The 19,931-nt window shown below is 37.3% G+C and overlaps 2 protein-coding genes across 3 annotated transcripts in view; both read right to left on the bottom strand.

The window, feature by feature from the left end:
• Nucleotides 1-7,878, bottom strand: part of ahr1b (aryl hydrocarbon receptor 1b) — a 60,219-nt gene extending 52,341 nt beyond the window's left edge. The window contains exons 1-2 of the mRNA XM_051942291.1: nucleotides 6,470-7,878; nucleotides 4,670-4,857 (exon numbers count right to left, since the gene is read on the bottom strand). Of these exons, the coding sequence (XP_051798251.1) occupies nucleotides 4,670-4,857; nucleotides 6,470-6,510 (229 nt within the window). The 5' untranslated portion in view covers nucleotides 6,511-7,878. The remainder of the gene's footprint in view (nucleotides 1-4,669; nucleotides 4,858-6,469) is intronic.
• A 901-nt stretch (nucleotides 7,879-8,779) lies between these two features.
• The window catches only part of ahr2 (aryl hydrocarbon receptor 2), a 107,655-nt gene continuing 96,503 nt past the window's right edge, over nucleotides 8,780-19,931 (bottom strand). The window contains exons 10-12 of one of the 2 annotated variants that reach the window (XR_007939132.1): nucleotides 16,955-18,581; nucleotides 15,194-15,564; nucleotides 8,780-13,221 (exon numbers count right to left, since the gene is read on the bottom strand). Coding sequence is in view for 1 of the 2 variants with exons in the window: in XM_051942290.1 (XP_051798250.1) it covers nucleotides 15,478-15,564; nucleotides 16,955-18,581 (1,714 nt within the window). In the remaining variant the exon portion in view is untranslated. Of the gene's footprint in view, nucleotides 13,222-15,064; nucleotides 15,565-16,954; nucleotides 18,582-19,931 lie in introns of those variants that run through there. The other variant, XM_051942290.1, reaches the window with a different exon arrangement.

The following is a 19,931-nucleotide window of genomic DNA, read 5'->3' as shown; positions in this document are numbered from 1 at the left end:
ATCAACATGCAAAATGGGGCATTCTGGCACAATTTGGAGCACATTTTGTTGTATTTCTAGCCATTTCCAAAAACTAAATTAAATAAAATTCTCATGTTTCTTTTCTAAAAATTAGTGATAGGGAGAAAATATGACAAATATAAACCCACTTGTCCTTGCGATCAAAACATGTCAACTATTCCAGTCTGTTATATTCTGGTCAGATTTCCACAAGCCATTCCAAAATGCCACATCAGTTCTTATTACAAATTTGAAAAAGATGACAAAGGACTGAATCTGGAATCAAGTGGTGACTTTTACTTTTTTTCTAAAAACAACTACATGTTAGGTACCAAATTCCCACTTCATTTTTATTTATAATAAAAAGGTTATGTCATGACCTTCATTTTACTTAAAAATGTGAAAGAAAACTTCAACTCTGGGTTAACAACTGGTTTTCTGAAGGAGGTAGTTCTGTTTTCAAAACTGTTCCCTTTTTGAACACAGAACCAGAATTTGAACAGAGAATTTGTTTTGCCATTGAATGATATAATTTCGGGCACTCTATAAATCATTTTATCAAAAGAAACTAGGAACTTTATATTCCGTTGAAATCATTTGTCTCGTTGGTGAGAACGGGTTTTGTCATGTCTAAATGTTTTAACGGGAGCCATTTTTGCAGTCACTGTCAATTCGTATCGCCGCGGACAACAGAACAGTAAGCAAACTCAGTAAAGGAAGCGAGATCAATGCCTACACTGCGTTGCTCACTTTATTTTGAAGACATGCGATAGTTTTGATACTTAATGTGACATATGTCTGTGATACACACCTGCTTTTAGCCCCGAAAAACGAAACCATGGAGCGCTGCCGCTTCTTGTCCGCCATGCTCGTTGTTCGCCAATCGGAACGAGCGACATTTGACACACGAACTCGCGGGATGTCATACGAGAACTGAGTGTTACCGACCAACGGGGATGTGCCTGCTGTCTTCAGCCACGGTGAGAAAAGGCTGCCATTCTGACTTGTTGATTTCAGCGGTGAATATACTGGACTTATGTGTCAATGCTTTCTAATATTTAGCATCACTTTTTTTTTGGTGCGGACCAGTGAAGCGGCAGTGTCAGCAAAATTTTAATGAGGCGGTGGCCTGTACCAGCGAGGCGGGCCACCTCGTCGTTTATATAGGAGGGGAAACACTGCAATATGTACAAACCAGCATTAGAGGGAATGGATACGCTCTCTCAGCTGCAGTCTGATTAAAGGTGGTATGATGTGAATTAATTAGGCGTCAAGGGTTTCATTTAGAGCAGTGTGATATTTGTATTTTGAAAAAAAGGCTTAAAAAGTAAATCAAAAAAAGGCAGGAAGCAGCTGTTAGGACATATCAGCGCTGCTTAAATGCTAAAGTGTGACGTCAAAACTTCAAACTAACAAAGCAACATAAAGCTGTAGTAAATAAATGAGTGAGAAAACACATCAATATCAGTAGCTCCTGGACCAGATCTATGAGCAGAGGTTTGCTGTGTCTGAGAGGAGAAGTCTGCTGCTGGACAGAACAAACATGGCGTTTGTTGCAGTCCTCTCCAAGTTTGACCAATCAGCATGGAGCTTTGTGCAGCTCAAAGAACACGAGTTTTTATTCCCCACACACAGACCTGAAGAAGGTCCTGCAGGTGTGATTTTTAAGGTGGGGATGCACAGAGGTTAAGGTCACCCAAAAACAGCCCACAACTTCCTGTAGTAGAAAATGACTTTATGCTTTTGGAGAAATAACTTCACATGATGATCCACACAGAGCTGCAACATCACCGCTAAAGGAGAGAACAAACACAGTCAGCTGATGACCAACAGGAGCTGTAATTAAACACACTGCTAACGGATGGAAGCCTGCTTTAAACTCCTCAACGTGTCCACACTGCATCCATCTGAACCTGCACACTGACACTCCCACATTCGGTGACATTAAAGGATTTTCCGGCTGAACGCATTTCTAGAGACTGTTTGTTGTTTTTGGACACACGTACAATCTGCTTTTAATAGCAAATCTGTGAACACACTGGAGACTGCCAAACACACACACACACACACACACACACACCTACGTCCCACAATCCGTCTGCTATGCCTGTAAGCTCGTTAGCTCCTCGACAAATCCAATCCTGTGCACTCTACCACTTCTTAAACGGAGTCTGAACCTCAGAGGTCACCACCTCCAAACGCTGCACCATCGCCCACAGCACCACCAGCCTCCGTCACATAAAAACAGACCCCCACCGTCCAAGAACAAACATTTGGTTTCCCTCTGTTGTATAAATCCTTCTGGCTGAATTATTAACAGCAAGCAGCTGCTGAGTTACACACTGAGAGGCCGATGGACCCAAACAACAGGAAAATCCAACATCCGGGCAAAGGAGGCTCCAGCTTTGGGACTTTCAGGGACAAACACCGTGAGACTTTTCACAGCCATGTTTTGGAGTTTTCTGGTCTGAAAACACTGCAGATTCCAGCTCTGCATTGAATCTTTCAACTCAAAAAAACACCTCTCTCAAAACAAGAAATAAAACTGATTTCAAGCAACTTTTACCTTGAAGTGAAAAAATCAGCCAGTAGAACAAGTGAAAATGTCTTGGTAAGATTTCTGGATATTTAGAATATTGAGATCTTAAAATTAGCTGGAAAATTTATTTTAAGCTCTATTTTACCAGGACTGTCAAGATTAGGTGTCTGAAAATAAGCCAGATATGCTTAAAAAAAGAAAGAAAGCAGTTTTTCACTCAAAAATAGATTTTTGCTTTCATGTAACCTCCTAATTTGAGATTTTTTAACCCTCCTGTTGTCCTCATTTACGGCACCAAAAATATTGTTTCCTTGTCTGAAAAAAAATCAAAAAATTCAGCAAAAAAATTCCCAAAATTTCTGAAAATTTCAAGAAAAAAACCCCAATAAAAAATTCCCCTAAAAGTTAGATTTAAAAAAAATTCCCCAAATTTGGTGAGAAAATTGATGTAAATATTTTTTAAAATGAGTAAAAATCTTACAAGTATTTAAAATTATTACATATTTATCAGTAAAACGTCTGATGTTTTCTTTAAGAACATTGACATAAAAATCAACCAAAATCCAGCGAAATTCGCTGGATTTTGGTTGATTTTTATGTCAATGTTCTTAAAGAAAACATTGTGAACATTTCTGTTTTTCCACCAAAAATGGTCAAAGATTTCCCCAAAATGTGAAAAATGTGGACATCAGAAGTTTCACTGTGAAAACAGAGCTTCTTTTTCCACATTTCCACCTTTAAAACGGGTCATTCTGAGCCGCAGGAGGGTTAAACACGAAACTTATTTTGAGTTTTCTTGTAAAATTCAACTCAAAACAAGATAATTTCAAGATTGTTTGACTCTTGTTAAGTGAGTTTATCTTAAATGGACTTGGTAGGATGCTGGCTTTTTGCAGTGTTGCACTTAGATGTGGGCCATGAATCAATACAGCCTTCCAGATGTCAGCACAGACCCTTTTCTGAACCTCCAGAAAGCCTCTCTGACCTTATCTCCATCACTGAAACCCCCCCAGCTCCGTCTCTTCCTCTGTGTCTGCGGGTCGTGTTTGAGGTGTGAAAAGCGATTTCAGTGTTTCAGCAGGCCGGGGAAGAAAAGGGCAGAATCTCCACGCTGACATTTAACAGCTTCTCTTTCTTTATTTATCCGTCTCAGGTTCAAGATTCATCTCGGTCACCACTTTTAAACCACGCTGCCACAGCGGGCTACAATCACTGCTTCAACTTTTGCTGCATTTACTTCACTGCAAAAACTCCAAATCTTACCAAGTTTATTTGTCTTATTTTTAGTCAAAACGTCTCATCCCGCTTCATTTAAGATAAACTCACTTAACCAGAGACATTTCAGCAGATGGAGGGGCTTGTTTTAAAACAAAGCATCTTAAATATGGTGTTAAGTCAAACACTCTTGAAATGATCTTGTTTTAACCTTCGTGTTATCATGAAAATGTGCGGAAAAAATAAACATTTTCACAGTGAAACTTCTGATGTCCACATTTCCAATATTTTTTAGGAAATCTTTGAACAGTTTTTGGTGGAAAGAAAGAAACATTTTTTAAAAAATGTTTCTTTAAGAACATTCAGAAAAAAATAACCAAAATCCAGCAAATTTCACTGGATTTTGGTTCATTTTAGAAGTTGTACTGAACCACTTTAGATACTTTTAGGATTTTTTTGGAATTTTTTTTCATTTTTTGAAAATATTTACAATGTTGATATTTTTATCTTCTCAATTTTTCTTTCTTTCCAAATTTGGGGATTTTTTTTTTAGTAAAACTTTTAAGGAATTTTCTTCCTGAAGAATTTGCAATTTTTTTTTAAATTTGGGGAATTTTTTTGCTGAATTTTGGATTTTTTTTAGACAAGGAAATTATTTTTTGGTGCCATAAATGAGGACAACAGGAGGGTAAAGACACCTAAGCTTGACAATCCTGGTAAAATAAAGCTTAAAATAAGTTTTCCAGCTAATTTTAAGATCTTAATAGTCTAAATATATCTTATTTCAAGAAATTTTACCAAGACATTTTTCACTTGCTCTACTGGCAGATTTTTTTTCACTTATTTTAAGGTAAAAGTTCCTTTGTCCTTGCTTTGAGAGGGACGTTTTTTCCAGTGTTCCGCACACCTCCCTACCTGAGAAGAAGCTTTTGGTGCGCAGGTAGCTGACGCTGAGCCTCAGGATGGACAGTTTGTCCAGGCTGGAGATGACGTCTTCGGGGAAGGGCAGCAGGCTGGCCAGTCGGTCCAGCTCCGAGTTCAGCCGGTCGCGGTGGCGTTTGGACGGGTTGGACTTGGCGCCTTCAGCAGGGGTCGCTTTGACTCTGGACATGAGGACGTTTAAGACGTTTTTTATCACCTCAGGAGTGTCAGAAAATGTGTCACAAAAAGGGTGTATACCGGTTCTATACGCTCCTAAAGCAGATTTAAAGGGAAATATCAGCTTAGAAAAACAGAGAAAAGCAGCATATGATCATTTAAGACGCTGTAGAGAGGACTGGTTTTGTCTGAAATGTAATTTATTGAATGAAAACAGCTGATGATTCTGCAAAATACGAAAAAAGAGGAAATTAGTTCTTCACAAATCGACGTACAGATTTCTCACCTTTGTTTTCTTGTATTTACATCATGTTCAGAATCATTTACATTTTTAATATTTAATCAAATCAGCTGACGATTAATGACCACAATCAGTAATAGGATTTTTGCAAAATACAAAAATATACAAAATTACTTCTTAGTTCCCACTAAAATGTTCTTATTTCTCTTTTAAAATCACTGCAAAAACAGAAAAAAACAGCATATGATCATTTTAAGATGCTGTAACCAGGATAGTTTACGTCTCAAATGTAATTTACACGATTAATATTTAATCAAAACAGCTGATGATTAATGATCAGGATGTTTCTGGGGCGTTTTTTTTGCTAAATATGAAGACATATGAAATAAATTCTTCCCAAATTGCGACCTGAAAATGATCGTTTCCACTAAAATTTTGCCATTTACAGATTTCTCCCTTTTGTCTTCATGCATTTATATGTTTTGTTTGAAATGCAATTTAATATTTACCAAAACCAGCTGATGATTAATGATCAGAATCAGTAGTAGGATGTTTCTGGGCAGTTTTTTTGCAAAATATGAAAAACATCCGAAAACATTTCTTCTCAAATTATGACCTGGAAGTTACAGTTCCCTTTGAAATTTTGCTATTTTCAGATTTCTCACCTTTGTTTTCATGTATTTATATGTCATCTTTGGAATTTAATTCACATTTTTGATATTTAATCAAATCAAGTGATGATTAATGACCAGAATCAGTAGGATTTTTTATGCAAAATTACGTCTTCACAAACTACGACATGAAAGTTATTTATTGACAGATTTTTCATCTTTGTTTTCATGTATTTATATGTTATATTTATCAGATCCCAAGAGGCTGGTGTCCATAATCATACATAAATTATTTATTATATAGTGAATTAATACTACAAAGACCATATGCGGTCATATACTGATATCTAGAGTCAACATTGGCTAAACGAATGTTAATAATGGGCTATTTCCACAACAAAAAAGACCTTTAGTAAGCATGCTGGGATGTTTGACATCTGCAGGATAAGCTCTCATTAATAGGAGCTACTGATTAGAGTCTAATAAATGATTAAATAGAGCAAAATGTGAAGATAATCTCTTTAATAAAGGGTTTTAAACACATTTAATGTTTCCAGAGGCACATTTTATATGATTATTTCCGCCTACAAGAATGACAAATGATGTGATTTATTTGGTGTTTGCATGCTGGTTGTCACTGCTAAATGGATGGGACGTGCAGTTAAGTGTGACTAATAGGTTTAAAATAATTAGAATTAGTGTCACCGGTGGATGCAGACACTTTAAATAACGGTTTTATTGTTTGTTTTTTGTTTGCTAACTTACCCTTTCTGCGCCGGTTTTCTCCGTTTACGTCCAGCATACATGTTGTTGTTCTTTTATTCTCACTGCTGCAGTAAATCCATTAACGTGCGTCCAGCAGAAACCGTCCCGTAGAAACCAGCGGCTGTCCTGGTAATCACCGGCGAGTGATGCATCCGTTTCCACCGAGCGGACGCAGGACGCGGCTGTAAGCTAGCGGTAAACAGCACAGCGTTTAAAAAAAAAAAAAAAAAAACACCGCTAAAACTGGATTAAAGCGCTAATTTACAGCCCAGGAAAACGGTAAGACACAAAACACACGCTACAGGTGAGTGAAAACGCCGAGAACTCCTCGTGAAGCGCACCGAGGAAAGCTCCCGGTGAGGAACGGTAAAGTAGTGACGGTTATCCCGTCCATGGCGCGCCGCCGAGTCGTCAAATCCCGCGGACGCTCCGCAATTTAAAAAAGAAGAAGAAGAAGAAGAACCCTTTGAGCTTCACATCCTGTTCGAGAACTTGTCACCAAAACACGGTAAGCCGGTAAAGTTCTTCCCCTCCTCCGGTGTCCGGTGCTCTCCTCTCTCCTCCCGGAGCTCTCTGAGCCTCTCCGACCGGTGCGCGCCTGCCGGGCACTGATTTGACGTCGGGAACGCGCAGGAGGTCAAAGGTGACGTAGAGAAAAAATAATGATCGAATTTTTAAATTTAAAATAACGATAAGTTATAAAAAAATATATATGTCATCTACCTATAACCTGTTTTAATATTTTAATAGACTTTTAAAATCTGGTGTAATTTTACCTAAAGTTGCCCACAGTGATTTCTACAGTGTTTGAGAAATAATTTATTTCTGTATGTTTATGTAAAAACACACAAAGTGAGTTTTAAAGGTAGAAAAGCAACATAATTGTCCTGAATAAATTTTTAAAAATATATTTAATTAGTAATAACCAATCAAATCACGGCACCCATTTTGCTGTTTGAATCTTGTGTTCTGCGTGACCACTAGCTAACGTTAGCTTGCTCTAAATCACAAGCTTTTATTAATTTTTTTCTTTCTTAAACTTAACTTAAACTTGAACTACACTTCTGAAAAAATGTTTTTATTTTTAGTCATTTTTTTACATAATGTATATGATTAGTTTCTCTGTATTAGACCATTAAATCATCTTGACCAGCTACCTTAAAAGCAGCTTATATGCTGCTCTAGCTACTAGAGTAAATATTGTAAATTAATTTTCACGTATTTTTATGCATATTTTTCTCTTACGTATCATTTGTTTCTGCATATGAATCAAATTAACACTAAATAAAGTAAAAAAATCTTGAATTCTATAATATTAATAAGAATTATTATATTATTACTATATTACAACATATTAAAAATAATATATACACATATATGTAACGTTCTTTTGTATGATAAATAAATATAAACTATTTTTTCTTCAAGATTTTTTTACTACATTTACATGCAGCACAGCAGTTTATTTTAACATGTATTTACAGCCACATTTATTTTTTAGCATCAATATTAGATATATTAATATATATTTAGATATAATATATTATAATGTTTAGGATGCATTTCTATATATGTCATGAATTAATATTATCTGAAGCTTTTCTCTTAAACCAAAACACCCCATGTGGTATATTTTAGTTATTTTAATATAAGTTAAACAAATTAACAGTATTTAAAGTTAAAATTGACCTGCTATAACATTAAAATGTGACTTACATGCTAAATTTTAAATGCATTTCTAGTTTTATCAGTTATTTTTATCATTATTGTTCAATTTATTTAAGCTTATTTCATGTTTTTGCTTGATAGTTGAGGATATATTCCTGTCTTCTATTAGTTTTTAATTGTAAAACTGGATACAAATGAGCCTTTTAGCTTTTTTTTTTTGCTTTTACGATCATGTTTTTGTTTAATGAGGCGATATCGTGGCTTTTCTTCCACGCTTGCAGACATTGTCACCAGTGAAGCGTGTCACAGTCACATCATAAAAGCCAGCCTTTTGTGGCCCAGTTTGCAGAGAAACCCATTAAAGGCTTAACTGGGAGCAGACTGTCAAACATGAGTTGACATGAGGGAAAACAGAGTCACACTGCCATCTAGTGGACACTGGAAGCCGTCATTAGGACGAGGTTGTTGGAAAAGAATGTAAAAATGCAGCACTTTTACAAAAATAACTTACACTTTTGCAAATTTTTTCTCCATTTTTACATGAGATTTTAAAGCAAATGGCTCCAAAATACACTGAGCATGAAAAGAGCGACTCAAACACAAAATAGTGAAAGAAAATGAAGTTACACAACAAAAACAAAACAGGAGGTTACGTATGTTTATGCTGTGCAGAAAATGTACAAAAAATGGTGAGTCAGGTTAAGGCAATATGATATTAAAATACACAATATATGAAAAAAAAGACAAATATATATATTTATATACAGTTGCACAAAGATACTGCATTCTGGAGTCCAATCAAAGAGGATAATGTTTGTACAATGAGGAAGCAAGCGACAAAAATAAGATATTTATATTCCTACAGGGAGAATATTGAGTGAAGAAAAGGTTTCAAAGAGGAGAAGATGCTTCGGTTTGCGCTGAGAGACGAGTTCAGGGATCCGTGAGTGAATTTTTAGATCATTTTACAGCTGCTTCGGCTCAGTTTTCAGGACGTAGATCCGCTCAAATCTAACCTCCGACTGTGAAACTCCATTTCTCAGCTGTAAAAATGTTAATTACAGGCTTCCAGCGCAGTAGTATTTATTTTACCGTGTTTCTTGAAAAATATACGGGATCTGTGGCATACAAAATCAATCGTTCCGTCCTGTAAATGTAGCACAAGCTTTATTTAATTTAAATTCCTGCTGCAGACGAGGTGGAATGAAGCGACGTTTGACCGTGCTGCTGTAAAAACTGAGCCAAAGCTTTTGTAAAACACTGGTAGTGGTTTCACTACGTTTCCCAGAATGCCTCAGTCAGAGTCCGACTTACACGCGTGTCGTTCTCGTCAACATCCGAGCTGCACATGAAGCTGATTTCTGGGAACTTTCTAACACATCCGGGTCTATTTATGTACGATTTGAGTCCAGATAAACCCAAAAAACGGAGAAATGCCACGAAAATTCACATAAAAGCAGAGTTTATGATGTCACGCTTACATCATACGACATGCTTTTTTTCCGCAAATTTTAACGTGAGACACGAAAATATTGACTGGAACAGCAAATCCCTTCATTTGAGAGTCGGTCAGCGGAGAATATTTGGCATTTTTCACTGTTTTGTTTGCTTAACTCTCCTGTTGTCCAAAAAATATTCTTTGTCTGCAAAATATCAAAAAATTAAGCAAAAAAAATCCCCCAAATTTCTGAAAATTTGCAAAACCTTCAGGAATAAAATGCCAATAATTCCTTAAAAGTTTCCCTTAAAAGTTTTATTCATAAAAATCCCTGAAATTTGTAAATATTTTTTTTTTAAAAATGAGTAAAAATCTTCCAAAAAAATCCCAAAAATATTTAAAGTGATTACATAATTCCGCAAATTTCAAAAAATTTGCAAAACCTTCAGGAAGAAAATTCCTTAAAAGTTTCCCTTAAAAGTTAGACTTTAAAAAAAAATCCCCAAATTTGGCAAGAAATAAAAATAAAACAAGATCAAAATTGTAAATATTCTTTTAAAAAAATGAGCAAAAATCTTCCAAAAAAATCCCAAAAATATCTAAAGTGATTACATAATTCCCCAAATTTCAAAAAATTTGCAAAACCTTCAGGAAGAAAATTCCTTAAAAGTTTCCCTTAAAAGTTAGACTTTAAAAAAAAATCCCCAAATTTGGCAAGAAATAAAAATAAAACAAGATCAAAATTGTAAATATTCTTTTAAAAAAATGAGCAAAAATCTTCCAAAAAAATCCCAAAAATATCTAAAGTGATTACATAATTCCCCAAATTTCAAAAAATTTGCAAAACCTTCAGGAAGAAAATTCCTTAAAAGTTTCCCCTAAAAGCTTTATTAAAAAAAAAAAATCCCCAAATTTGCCAACAAATAAAAATAAAACAATATCAAAATTGTAAATATTTTCAAAAAAATTAGTAAAAATCTTCCAAAAAATCCTTAAAAGCATCTGAAGTGATTCCATACATGTCAGTACAACTTCTAATATTTTCTTTAAGAACATTCACAAAAAAATCAACCAAAATCCAGCGAAATTCGCTGGATTTTGGTTGATTTTTTTGTGAATGTTCTTAAAGAAACATTTTTCTTATTTTCAACCAAAAAATCTTCAAAGATTTCCCAAAAATGTTGAAAATGTGGACATCAGAATTTTTCTTCGTCACATTTTCAAACTTTAAAACGCGTTAATTTCCCCCACAGGACGACAGGAGAGTTAAAAAAAAAAACTACAGATTTCCGTCATTTTGGATGTTGACGTCAGCAATATCCAGCAGTTTATTTCTGTCTGTTAGTGAACGATTAAGAGGCGACTACAATCATTCTGGTCTGTTTGTGGCTTCTTTATTTGCAGAATTTTGGTTCCGTTTCCGTAAAAAAAATCGTGAAAATGAGCAGCAGGTTCAGTGTCGTCCCTTTGGTATCCTGGAGAATGAAACACCCCAGACTAGTTTTTTGGTTTTTTTAGTCAAGTATTCGAGCTGCTTGTTCAGAAAAAAGTCCAAAAAAGTCGAGGCTTCTCTCGCAGCGTTTCTTTTCCACCGATCCTGTTGTTGTCTTTAAACAAAAGGAGGTCAATTTAAAGGCACTTGAAAGTTTTTTTTTCCATTTTTTATTCCTCGTTTAAAATGTACAATAGCTGCCTTTGACTGTTTTACTTCTGCTGCCGGGCGGGTGGACGGAAAGCTGCAGTGGAAAACGTGGAATCTCATCGCTTTTCACTTTTAGCTTCTTTTTCGAGCATAAAAAAGGGGAAATCTGAAGGCAGCGCTCAGTTATTTTTTGTCTTTTATCTGGAGAAGATGTGAAAATATGAGTAAGTTGAGTTTAACCCAGGGGTGTCAAACATGTGGCCTGTTGGCCAAAACAGGGCCTCCAGAGGGTCCAATCCGGACCCTTGTTTTTTTTTGTTTGTGTAACTTTTTGCCTCGTTTTTGACCGTTTTCTGGTGTTTTTTTATCAAATTTTTTGTCCCTTTTTTGTGTCGTTTCATGTCGTTTGTCTCACTTTTCTAATTTTGTGTCTCATTTTTGTAATAGTCTGACTTGCTGTTTTGTTGTCTTTTTCTCTGACTTTTGTCATTTGTTTCATTTTTTGTCGTTTTGTGTTTCCTTTGTGTCTCGCTTGTGTTTTTTGTCTCATTTTTGACATTTTGTGCTTTTCTTCGTCCATTGTTTTGCGTCGTTTTGCGCTTTTTTTGGTCTTGGTTGTGCCGTTTGTCTAATTTTTTTGTTTCTCAGTTTTTGTCTCATTTTTGTAATATTTTGACTTGCTGTTTTGTTGTCTTTTTTGTCTGACTTTTGTCATTTGCTTCGTTTTTTGTCGTTTTGTGTTTCCTTTGTGTCTCGCTTGTGTTTTTTGTCTCATTTTTGACATTTTGTGCTTTTCTTCGTCCATTGTTTTGCGTCGTTTTGCGCTTTTTTTAGGTCTTGGTTGTGCCGTTTGTCTAATTTTTTTGTTTCTCAGTTTTTGTCATATTTTGTCTTGTTTTTGTTGTCTTTTGTCAGAGTTTTGCTCATAAAGTTAAATCCTGAATCGTTCAGCTCCAGATGACTAAATGTTGTGTTCCTCTGTAGACACTCTGTGATGTGGAAGTTGTAAAGTATAAATGACAAACTGAGGCTGAATGTTGTTGAAATTTAATTCATTTTTCTTAAGAAGTTTGAGGTTGTTCATGATGTTTTGTAAAAAGATAATTAATTGAACGTGAACAGTTTCAGAATGGACTTTTATGAACTAAAACAAAGCAAATATTTGGGTTATTTATAGGTTATTATGTCGTGATTTTACTGGTAATGTGATTGGGCTGAAAGTGGAACTAAAATGAGTTTGACACGCCTGGTTTAAACTGTTGAAATCGAAGTGTTATCATCTGAATTTGTACTAATTTGGAGTTAAAGGAAGCACATTCTGCTTTGGCAAGCACTTTAAAGAACTAGTGCAACAAAAAAAAAAAAAACTGGCTTTGGTTTCTGTCTGATATCGGATGCTTTTCATTCAGTTTCAGTGTAAGGCACCGTCTGAATTTTGTCGCCCACCAACAACAACAACAACAACAAAAAAGCAACAACAGAAGAAATATGAGAGAAAAAGAAACACAGAGGAGAAAGGAAGCTGGCTCAGTGACAAAGCTTATAATATATAAACAAGCAGCTGTTTTCACTGAATCACTGAGTAGGAAGTCATTTTGTTGTGCGCTTCTGATCTGTTTTCCTTATAAATCATCTTTATACCCTGTCTGCAAAGCACGCCTCCCTCACTGGGAGAGTCAGCAAAGAGTTGAAATGAACCGAGTCCAGACGCATTTTCAAAAGGACAAAAAACAGCCATGATAATAATAATAATAATAAAAAAAGAAACTATGTTTTATCCTTCTGAGCGTTCGTAGCAGAAATCAGGTGTTTGAGTCGCAGGGTCTTTAACTTCTGCGTCCATCAGTCCAGTAATCCCAGTTTGGAAACGTGTAAAACCAGCTCCAACCGATGCGTTTTCCAGGAAACGTCCCGTTTTGTGGCTCCGATTGGTTTGTTTTGAAGCGTAGAAGAGGCTCATTGCTGCCCCCTGGTGGCCGACATCGACTGAACGTCCTTGTCGTCCTGTGGGTCAAAAAGACCCGTTTTAAAGTTTGAAAATGTGGAAAAAAATATAATTTCACAGTGAAACTTCTGATGTCAACATTTTCAACATTTTTAGGAAATCTTTGAACATTTTTTTGGGGGAAAAAAATAAATTTTTCTTAAGAACATTCACAAAAAATCAACCAAACATCCAGCAAATGTCGCTGGATTTTGGTTGATTTTTTTGTGAATGTTCTTAAAAAACCTTTATAACATTTCTTTTTTCCACCAAAAAATGTTCAAAAATTTCCCAAAAATGTTGAACGTGTGGACATCAGAAGTTTCACTGTGAAATTATATTTTTTCCCCACATTTTCAAACTTTGAATTTCCAAAATATTCAGGAACAAAATTCCAATAATTCCTTAAAATTTCCCTTAAATTTTTATTTTAAAAAAATACCGCAAATTTGGCAAGAAAATTCTTGTGAAATTTTTCATTGGATTTTGGTAGATTTTTTTGTGAATTTTCTTAAAGAAAATATTACAAGTTTTACTGATATATATCTAATCATTTTAGATAATTTTAGGATTTTTTTGGGAAGATTTTTAATAATTTTTTGAAAATATTTACATGAATTTTCTTGCCCAATTTTGGGGATTTTTTTTAAATAAAACTTTTGAGGAATAATGCAAATTTTCTTCCTGAAGGTTTTGCAAATTAAAAGTTTGAAAATATGGAGAAAATATATATTTTCACAGTGAAACGTCCACATGTCCAACATTTTTGGCAAATTTCGCTGGATTTTGGTTGATTTTTTTGAAAATATTAGAAGTTTTACTAATATATATGTAATCATTTTAGATATTTTTAAGATTTTTTGGGAAGATTATTAATCATTTTTTGAAAACATTTTGAATTGGCCTGCCAAATTGGGGGATTTTTTAAATAAAACTTTTAAGGGAAACTTTTAAAGAATTATTGGAATTTTTTTGCAAATTTTCAGAAATTTTGGGAATTATTTTGCTGAATTTATGGATTTCTCTAAATGAAGACAACAGGAAGATGAAAGCAGCTCAGATTACTGCTGTTTCTTTCTGTTTTTGTATTAAAATTTCCATATTTATTCATTTTTGTGACACTAAATTGAGGTTGGGGGGGAGTTGCTTCCCCAAGCGAAGGAGTTTAAGTATCTTGGGATCTTGTTCACGAGTGATGGGAAAATGGAGCGGGAGATGGACAGGCGGATTGGTGCGGCGTCAGCAGTAATGCGGGCGTTGTACCGAACCGTCGTGGTGAAGAGGGAGCTGAGCCGTAAGGCGAAACTCTCGATTTACCAGTCCATCTACGTTCCAACCCTCACCTATGGTCATGAGCTTTGGGTAGTGACCGAAAGAACAAGATCGCGGATACAAGCGGCCGACATGAGCTTCCTCCGTAGGGTGGCTGGGCTCAGCCTTAGAGATAGGGTGAGGAGCTCAGACATCCGGAGGGAGCTCAGAGTAGAGCCGCTGCTCCTTCGCATCGAAAGGAGCCAGTTGAGGTGGTTTGGCCACCTGATTCGGATGCCTCCGGGGAGACTTCCTCTGGAGGTTTTCCGAGCACGTCCGTCTGGGAGGAGACCCCGGGGCAGACCCAGAACTCGCTGGAGAGATTATATATCTCGTCTGGCCTGGGAACGCCTCGGGATCCCCCAGGAAGAACTGGAAAGTGTCGCTGGGGGGAGGGACGTTTGGAACGACCTGCTTCGCCTGCTGCCCCCGCGACCCGGCCCCGGATAAGCGGAGGAAAATGGATGGATGGATGGATAAATTGAGATTTCGGACCACTATCGGGGATCCAAGTGGACAAATTTGTGGATTTTTTGCCTTTTTTTGCCCAAATAAGCGCTGATGATTAAGTGAGCGGTCTGGAGCAGCTTTTTTCCCACTCATGGAGAGCAGCCAGGAGTCATTTTGATTCCCAAATGTCCAAATATTCCAACCGAACAGGTAAAAACTGCAGATAATTACTGAAGAGATGCAGCCGGGAGAATCAAAGCTCCCATCCGTTGGTCAAACTGCCGGGAAAACGTTTAAATGCTTCGATATCTCCTGTTGTTTTTGGTTTGTCCAGCTGAACTCTCACAGCTTCCAGCACTGTTTCCTCATAATAATAATAATAATAATAATAAAAAGAGACGGAGAGGCGTCTTGTTGCGTCTCCTCGTCCTTTTCAGGCACATTCTTGTTCTTCAGTCTGCTCCACGTTCTGTTTTAGAGTCTTTCGTGTCCGTTAAAGCCACGTTCTGCCGTCCTTATTTGTTCTCCGAGTAGCAGCTGTTCCCGTTGGGCAGCGACGAGAACGGGAAGCTTCCGTTTCCAACGACCGGATGGTTGTTGATCTGCAAAAGAAAGGTAGACAAAGATGCTTAACGGCGTCCCAGCAATCAGACGAGTCATAAATAAAACCTCGGTGATGCTAGAAGTTAAATTTCAATCAGGACGAAGCTCTGAAGGAACAGAAGAACAGATTCAGGCTGCGCTCAAGGACGGAAACTAATAAAAACGTAAAAAGCACAACATCTATGTACAGCCTCCATTTATCGAGCATGAAATTTCATCCAATTCTCATTTAAAAATTTGACAAAAACAAATCGAGAGTGTGTAAAAAAACGAAAATTCTAAATTTCTTGGTGCAAGTGTTTCTTAATATTCTTCAGGGATTTGGATGATTTTTTAATAGATTTTTTTTAATCTAAATATAATATATAAATATATATATATATATATATATATATATATAGGGATTTTTCTGATTACTTTTATGACAGTATTCTTCTTAATATTCTTTATATTTTTCAGGGATTTGGATGCTTTTTTAGATACATTTTTCTCATCTAAATATACATAAAAAACATTGGACATTACATTATTTTCAGAACTACTGGCTGAAGTTTTATCAATATCTTTCAAACCTATTTTGATTTTTTCCTTTTTTTATGCATTTTTTAATAATTTTTCTGCTATTTTTTTTTAAATATTATGAATATTTTTGGCATTTTTTTCTCCTTTGTTTTCAGTATTTTTCTATTTTTCTAAATATTCTGAATATTTTTCAGGGATTTGTACGATTTTTTTAAATTTAAATATATAAACAAATACATCTTTTGGACTTTATATTATTTTTCAAAAGTATAAGTTGAAATTTTATCTTTTTATACCTACTTTGAAATTCACATTTTTGTAGCAATTTATCCTAATTTTTAAGCCATTTTTGGATAATATTTTGATTATTCTTGGTACATTTCATACATTTTTATAAAGTCTATCGGTGCTATTTTATCAATATTTTTCTGCCCTATTTTGGTATTTTTCTTAACAATTTTGTGACAATATTTTTCTTAATATTCTTAATGTTTTTCAGGGATTTGTGGACTTTTTTATTTTAACATGTATTTTTATTTAAACATAACCTGTCTCGTCCCAGATGGATTTATTGACTAGTTTTTGGTAGATTATAAAAACACTAATCATATGTGGAGATATTTAGTTGGTGACATCAGAGGGAACTTAAACAGATCAATTTTTGTAGAACAGTTAAATAATTTCAACTATTTATTAGAAACTATGGAAACAGAAGAATTTCATTTAAATCACCTCATGCCTAATTTAAAAAAAATCACCAAAACTAAATAACTAGAATGTGTAAAAAACCATAAGTGATTCTCAGTGAAACTTTGAATCCTTCAGTGTGACCAGCAGTCATGAGGCTAAACTGTGGACAGTTTTTACCTGCGTCTGTTCGCTGAAGTTCACAAAGTGCTGCTGCTGCTGGACCAGGAGGCCGCTGGGGTTCAGACCAGCCGCCATCTGACAGGACAGAGACGCCTCGTCGGGGTTTGGGACGGCCCCCATCACCGGCATGGAGCCGCCTGGGGGCAGCGCCTCGTAGAAGCAGGAGGGCTTGGAGGTGATCTGGTTGGTGGCCGGGTTGATCCGGGCCTGGCTGAGGTGAACTCTGTTTCTGGGCGGCGCCGGGTTTGCGAACATACAGCTTCCTGAAGACGACGCCTCCGACTCCTGCTGAGGAGGAAACGGAGCGCCGGAGGCCTCAGCGGTCCTGAACGGCGGCCTGACGTCTCCTGACAGCTGTTGGTGTCCAGATGTTAGCAGCTGCTGCTCCAGAGGCCAGGACTGTCTCTGAGTGTCAGCGCTCTGGGTCTGCAGAGCAAAGTGACCCTGCAGGCAGCCGGACGACGACGGGTCTGCAGAAAAACCCGCTTTGCTTGAAATATTGGGGGCGAATGTTTCTACGAAGCTGTCGACCTGGTTGGACAGCGGAGGATTCCACCCGCTGCCCTGGAAGCCGAACACAGGATCAAACTGTCGGTTCTGGTCCTGGAGGCCCAGCGGCTGGTTCCTCATCTGAAGGTGGTTCTGCATGGGTTGGACCATCTGGCTGGGGTGAATCTGGTGGGAGAAAGATCCGAGGCTGCTGTCCTTGTTGACCTGCAGGCTCCTCTGGTTCTGAGTCTGACAGGAGTTCAAAGTCACCAGAGCGCCCATGTTTCCAATGGCGCCCATCTGTAGAGGAGCAGGAAGGTTCTGCTGAAGGTTCTGCTGAAGGCTCGGACCGTTTAACCCGGCAGAGCTCAGCAGAGGGAAGTCCATGTGGCTCAGTTTCATGGATCCCAGAGCCGGAGCGGGCCGAGCCGCCATCCCGTGCCCTCCGCTCGGCATCAGCTGGTTCTGGGGCTCCAGAGGCCAGCTGAAGTTCTGCTCCTCGGGCTGATCAGGGTCCTGGTTCTGCAGGTCCAGAGAGGACAGGCAGGCCGGGACGTCGTCCAGCTGGTCGGGCAGCGTGAGGCCGCCCTCCTTCTGGAGCTGCTCCTCCACGTAGGTCAGGATGTCGTTGCTGATGATGTCGTTGAGGTCCTCGCTGAACTCGCAGCTGCTGAAGTTCATCTTGAGCAGAGCGCTCTCCCACGTTTTCAGCTCCTCCGGACCCACGTCCACCGTCTCCGTCAGCTCGTTGTCCCCCAGGATCTGCTGCAGAGTATCCATCATGTCCTGCATCGACGCCTCCGCCTTCATCAGGTTTCCGACGGCCGGTTTGGGCGCCACGTCTCCGGGGACGCTGACGGTGGCGTGGGTGTCCCTGAAGGCCACGTCGCTGAGCGAGCTGAGGGTGCTGGCGTTGTTCTCGCAGTAGATGGACTGGTCCTGGCTCAGCATGCAGCCCAGCAGGGACTCTCGGCTGACGGTGTTGTCGTCGTCCAGCTTCCTCTGCTTGGGAGCCGAGCACGGGTCGAGCATCTCCACGGTGGGAGTCGTGTCGTACAGAACCGCCTCACCGGTGGTGAAGCTGAACGGAAGCTGCAGCCGTCTGAGGCGAAGCTGCTCTTCTCCTTCTTCGTTTCTGCAGGAAAACACGAGTCTGGGTCATTTCAGAAGCAGCAGCCAGGACGGAAACTAACGCAGCACGGAAACAACTGATCAGTTAGAGAAGGTAAAGTCAGGCGTTTTCAAATTCTGCTAAAATGTGAGGATTTGCTTCTATTTGCTGATAAGACAAGAAGACATGAGTTAAGATAAGATGAGACATGTTAGAATAAGTTATGTTAAGATAAGATCAGATCAGAAGAGATACGTTAAAACAAGATAGATGAGATATGTTGAGATAAGATAAGACACGTTAATATAAGATAAGATATATTAGGATAAGATGAGATGAGATGAGATACTTTAAAAATATAGGCAACATGAGATATGTTAAGATGAGATGGAATACATTAACATAAGATGAGATGAGCTACGATAATATGAGATGAAATAAGTTAAGATAAAGATGAGATATGTTAAGGAAAGATAAGATGAGATACATTAAGATAAGATTAGAAATAATGAGATGAGATGAGATACATTAAGATAAGATTAGATACATTAAGATAAGATGAGATGAGCTATGTTAGCATGAGATTTAATAAGATAAGATAAAGATGAGATATGTTAAGATAAGATGTGATACAATAAGATGAGATGAGATACGTCAAGATGAGACAAGATGAGATATGTTAAGGATGAGATAACATGAGATATGCAAAGATAAGATTAGAGAATGTTAAGATGAGATGAGATGGGATACATTAAGATAAAATGAGCTACTTTAATATGAGATGAAATAAGTAAAGATAAAATAAAGATGAAATATGTTAAAATGAGATAAGCTGAGATAAGAATGAACTTTATTATTCCTGAAGAACTGTTTGTGCCACATATTGCTCCATAAAACGACAACAACATGAGAATAAATGCTTATCCACATAGAAAAGCAAAAGGTATGACCCATTAGTAGAAATAAAATAAAAAATAAACACTCGGCTCAAACTAATTAGAATAGAAAAAAGTAAGACATAATACCAGCAATGCTACTGAAATCAAGTAAAACACATAAGCATATAAGCAATTATAAAGAGTGTAAATTCATTGAAGCCAATTAAATGAAAATATAATATTACATCTACTTATCCCTACATTGGAGTGTGTTTATTGAATAGTTTTTCAGACATTATCTATTAATTTGGGCAAGAAATATCAATAAATAATGAACAAACTGCAAATATCCAGTGTCACGTCCTGCATTTTCCACATTACCAACCACTAAAAGTGACATTTTCTAATATTGAAGAGGAAAAAGAGTGGAAGACTGCAGCGAGGAAATATGTAGGTGGGTGGTTAGTGCTCTGGACATAAAGCGAGTGATAAAATA

This window comes from Acanthochromis polyacanthus, chromosome 22 (assembly GCF_021347895.1).
Source record: "Acanthochromis polyacanthus isolate Apoly-LR-REF ecotype Palm Island chromosome 22, KAUST_Apoly_ChrSc, whole genome shotgun sequence".
Taxonomy (NCBI): Eukaryota; Metazoa; Chordata; class Actinopteri; family Pomacentridae; genus Acanthochromis; species Acanthochromis polyacanthus.
Note: the sequence above shows the minus strand (reverse complement) of the source record. Positions and strands in the feature narration are given on the sequence as shown.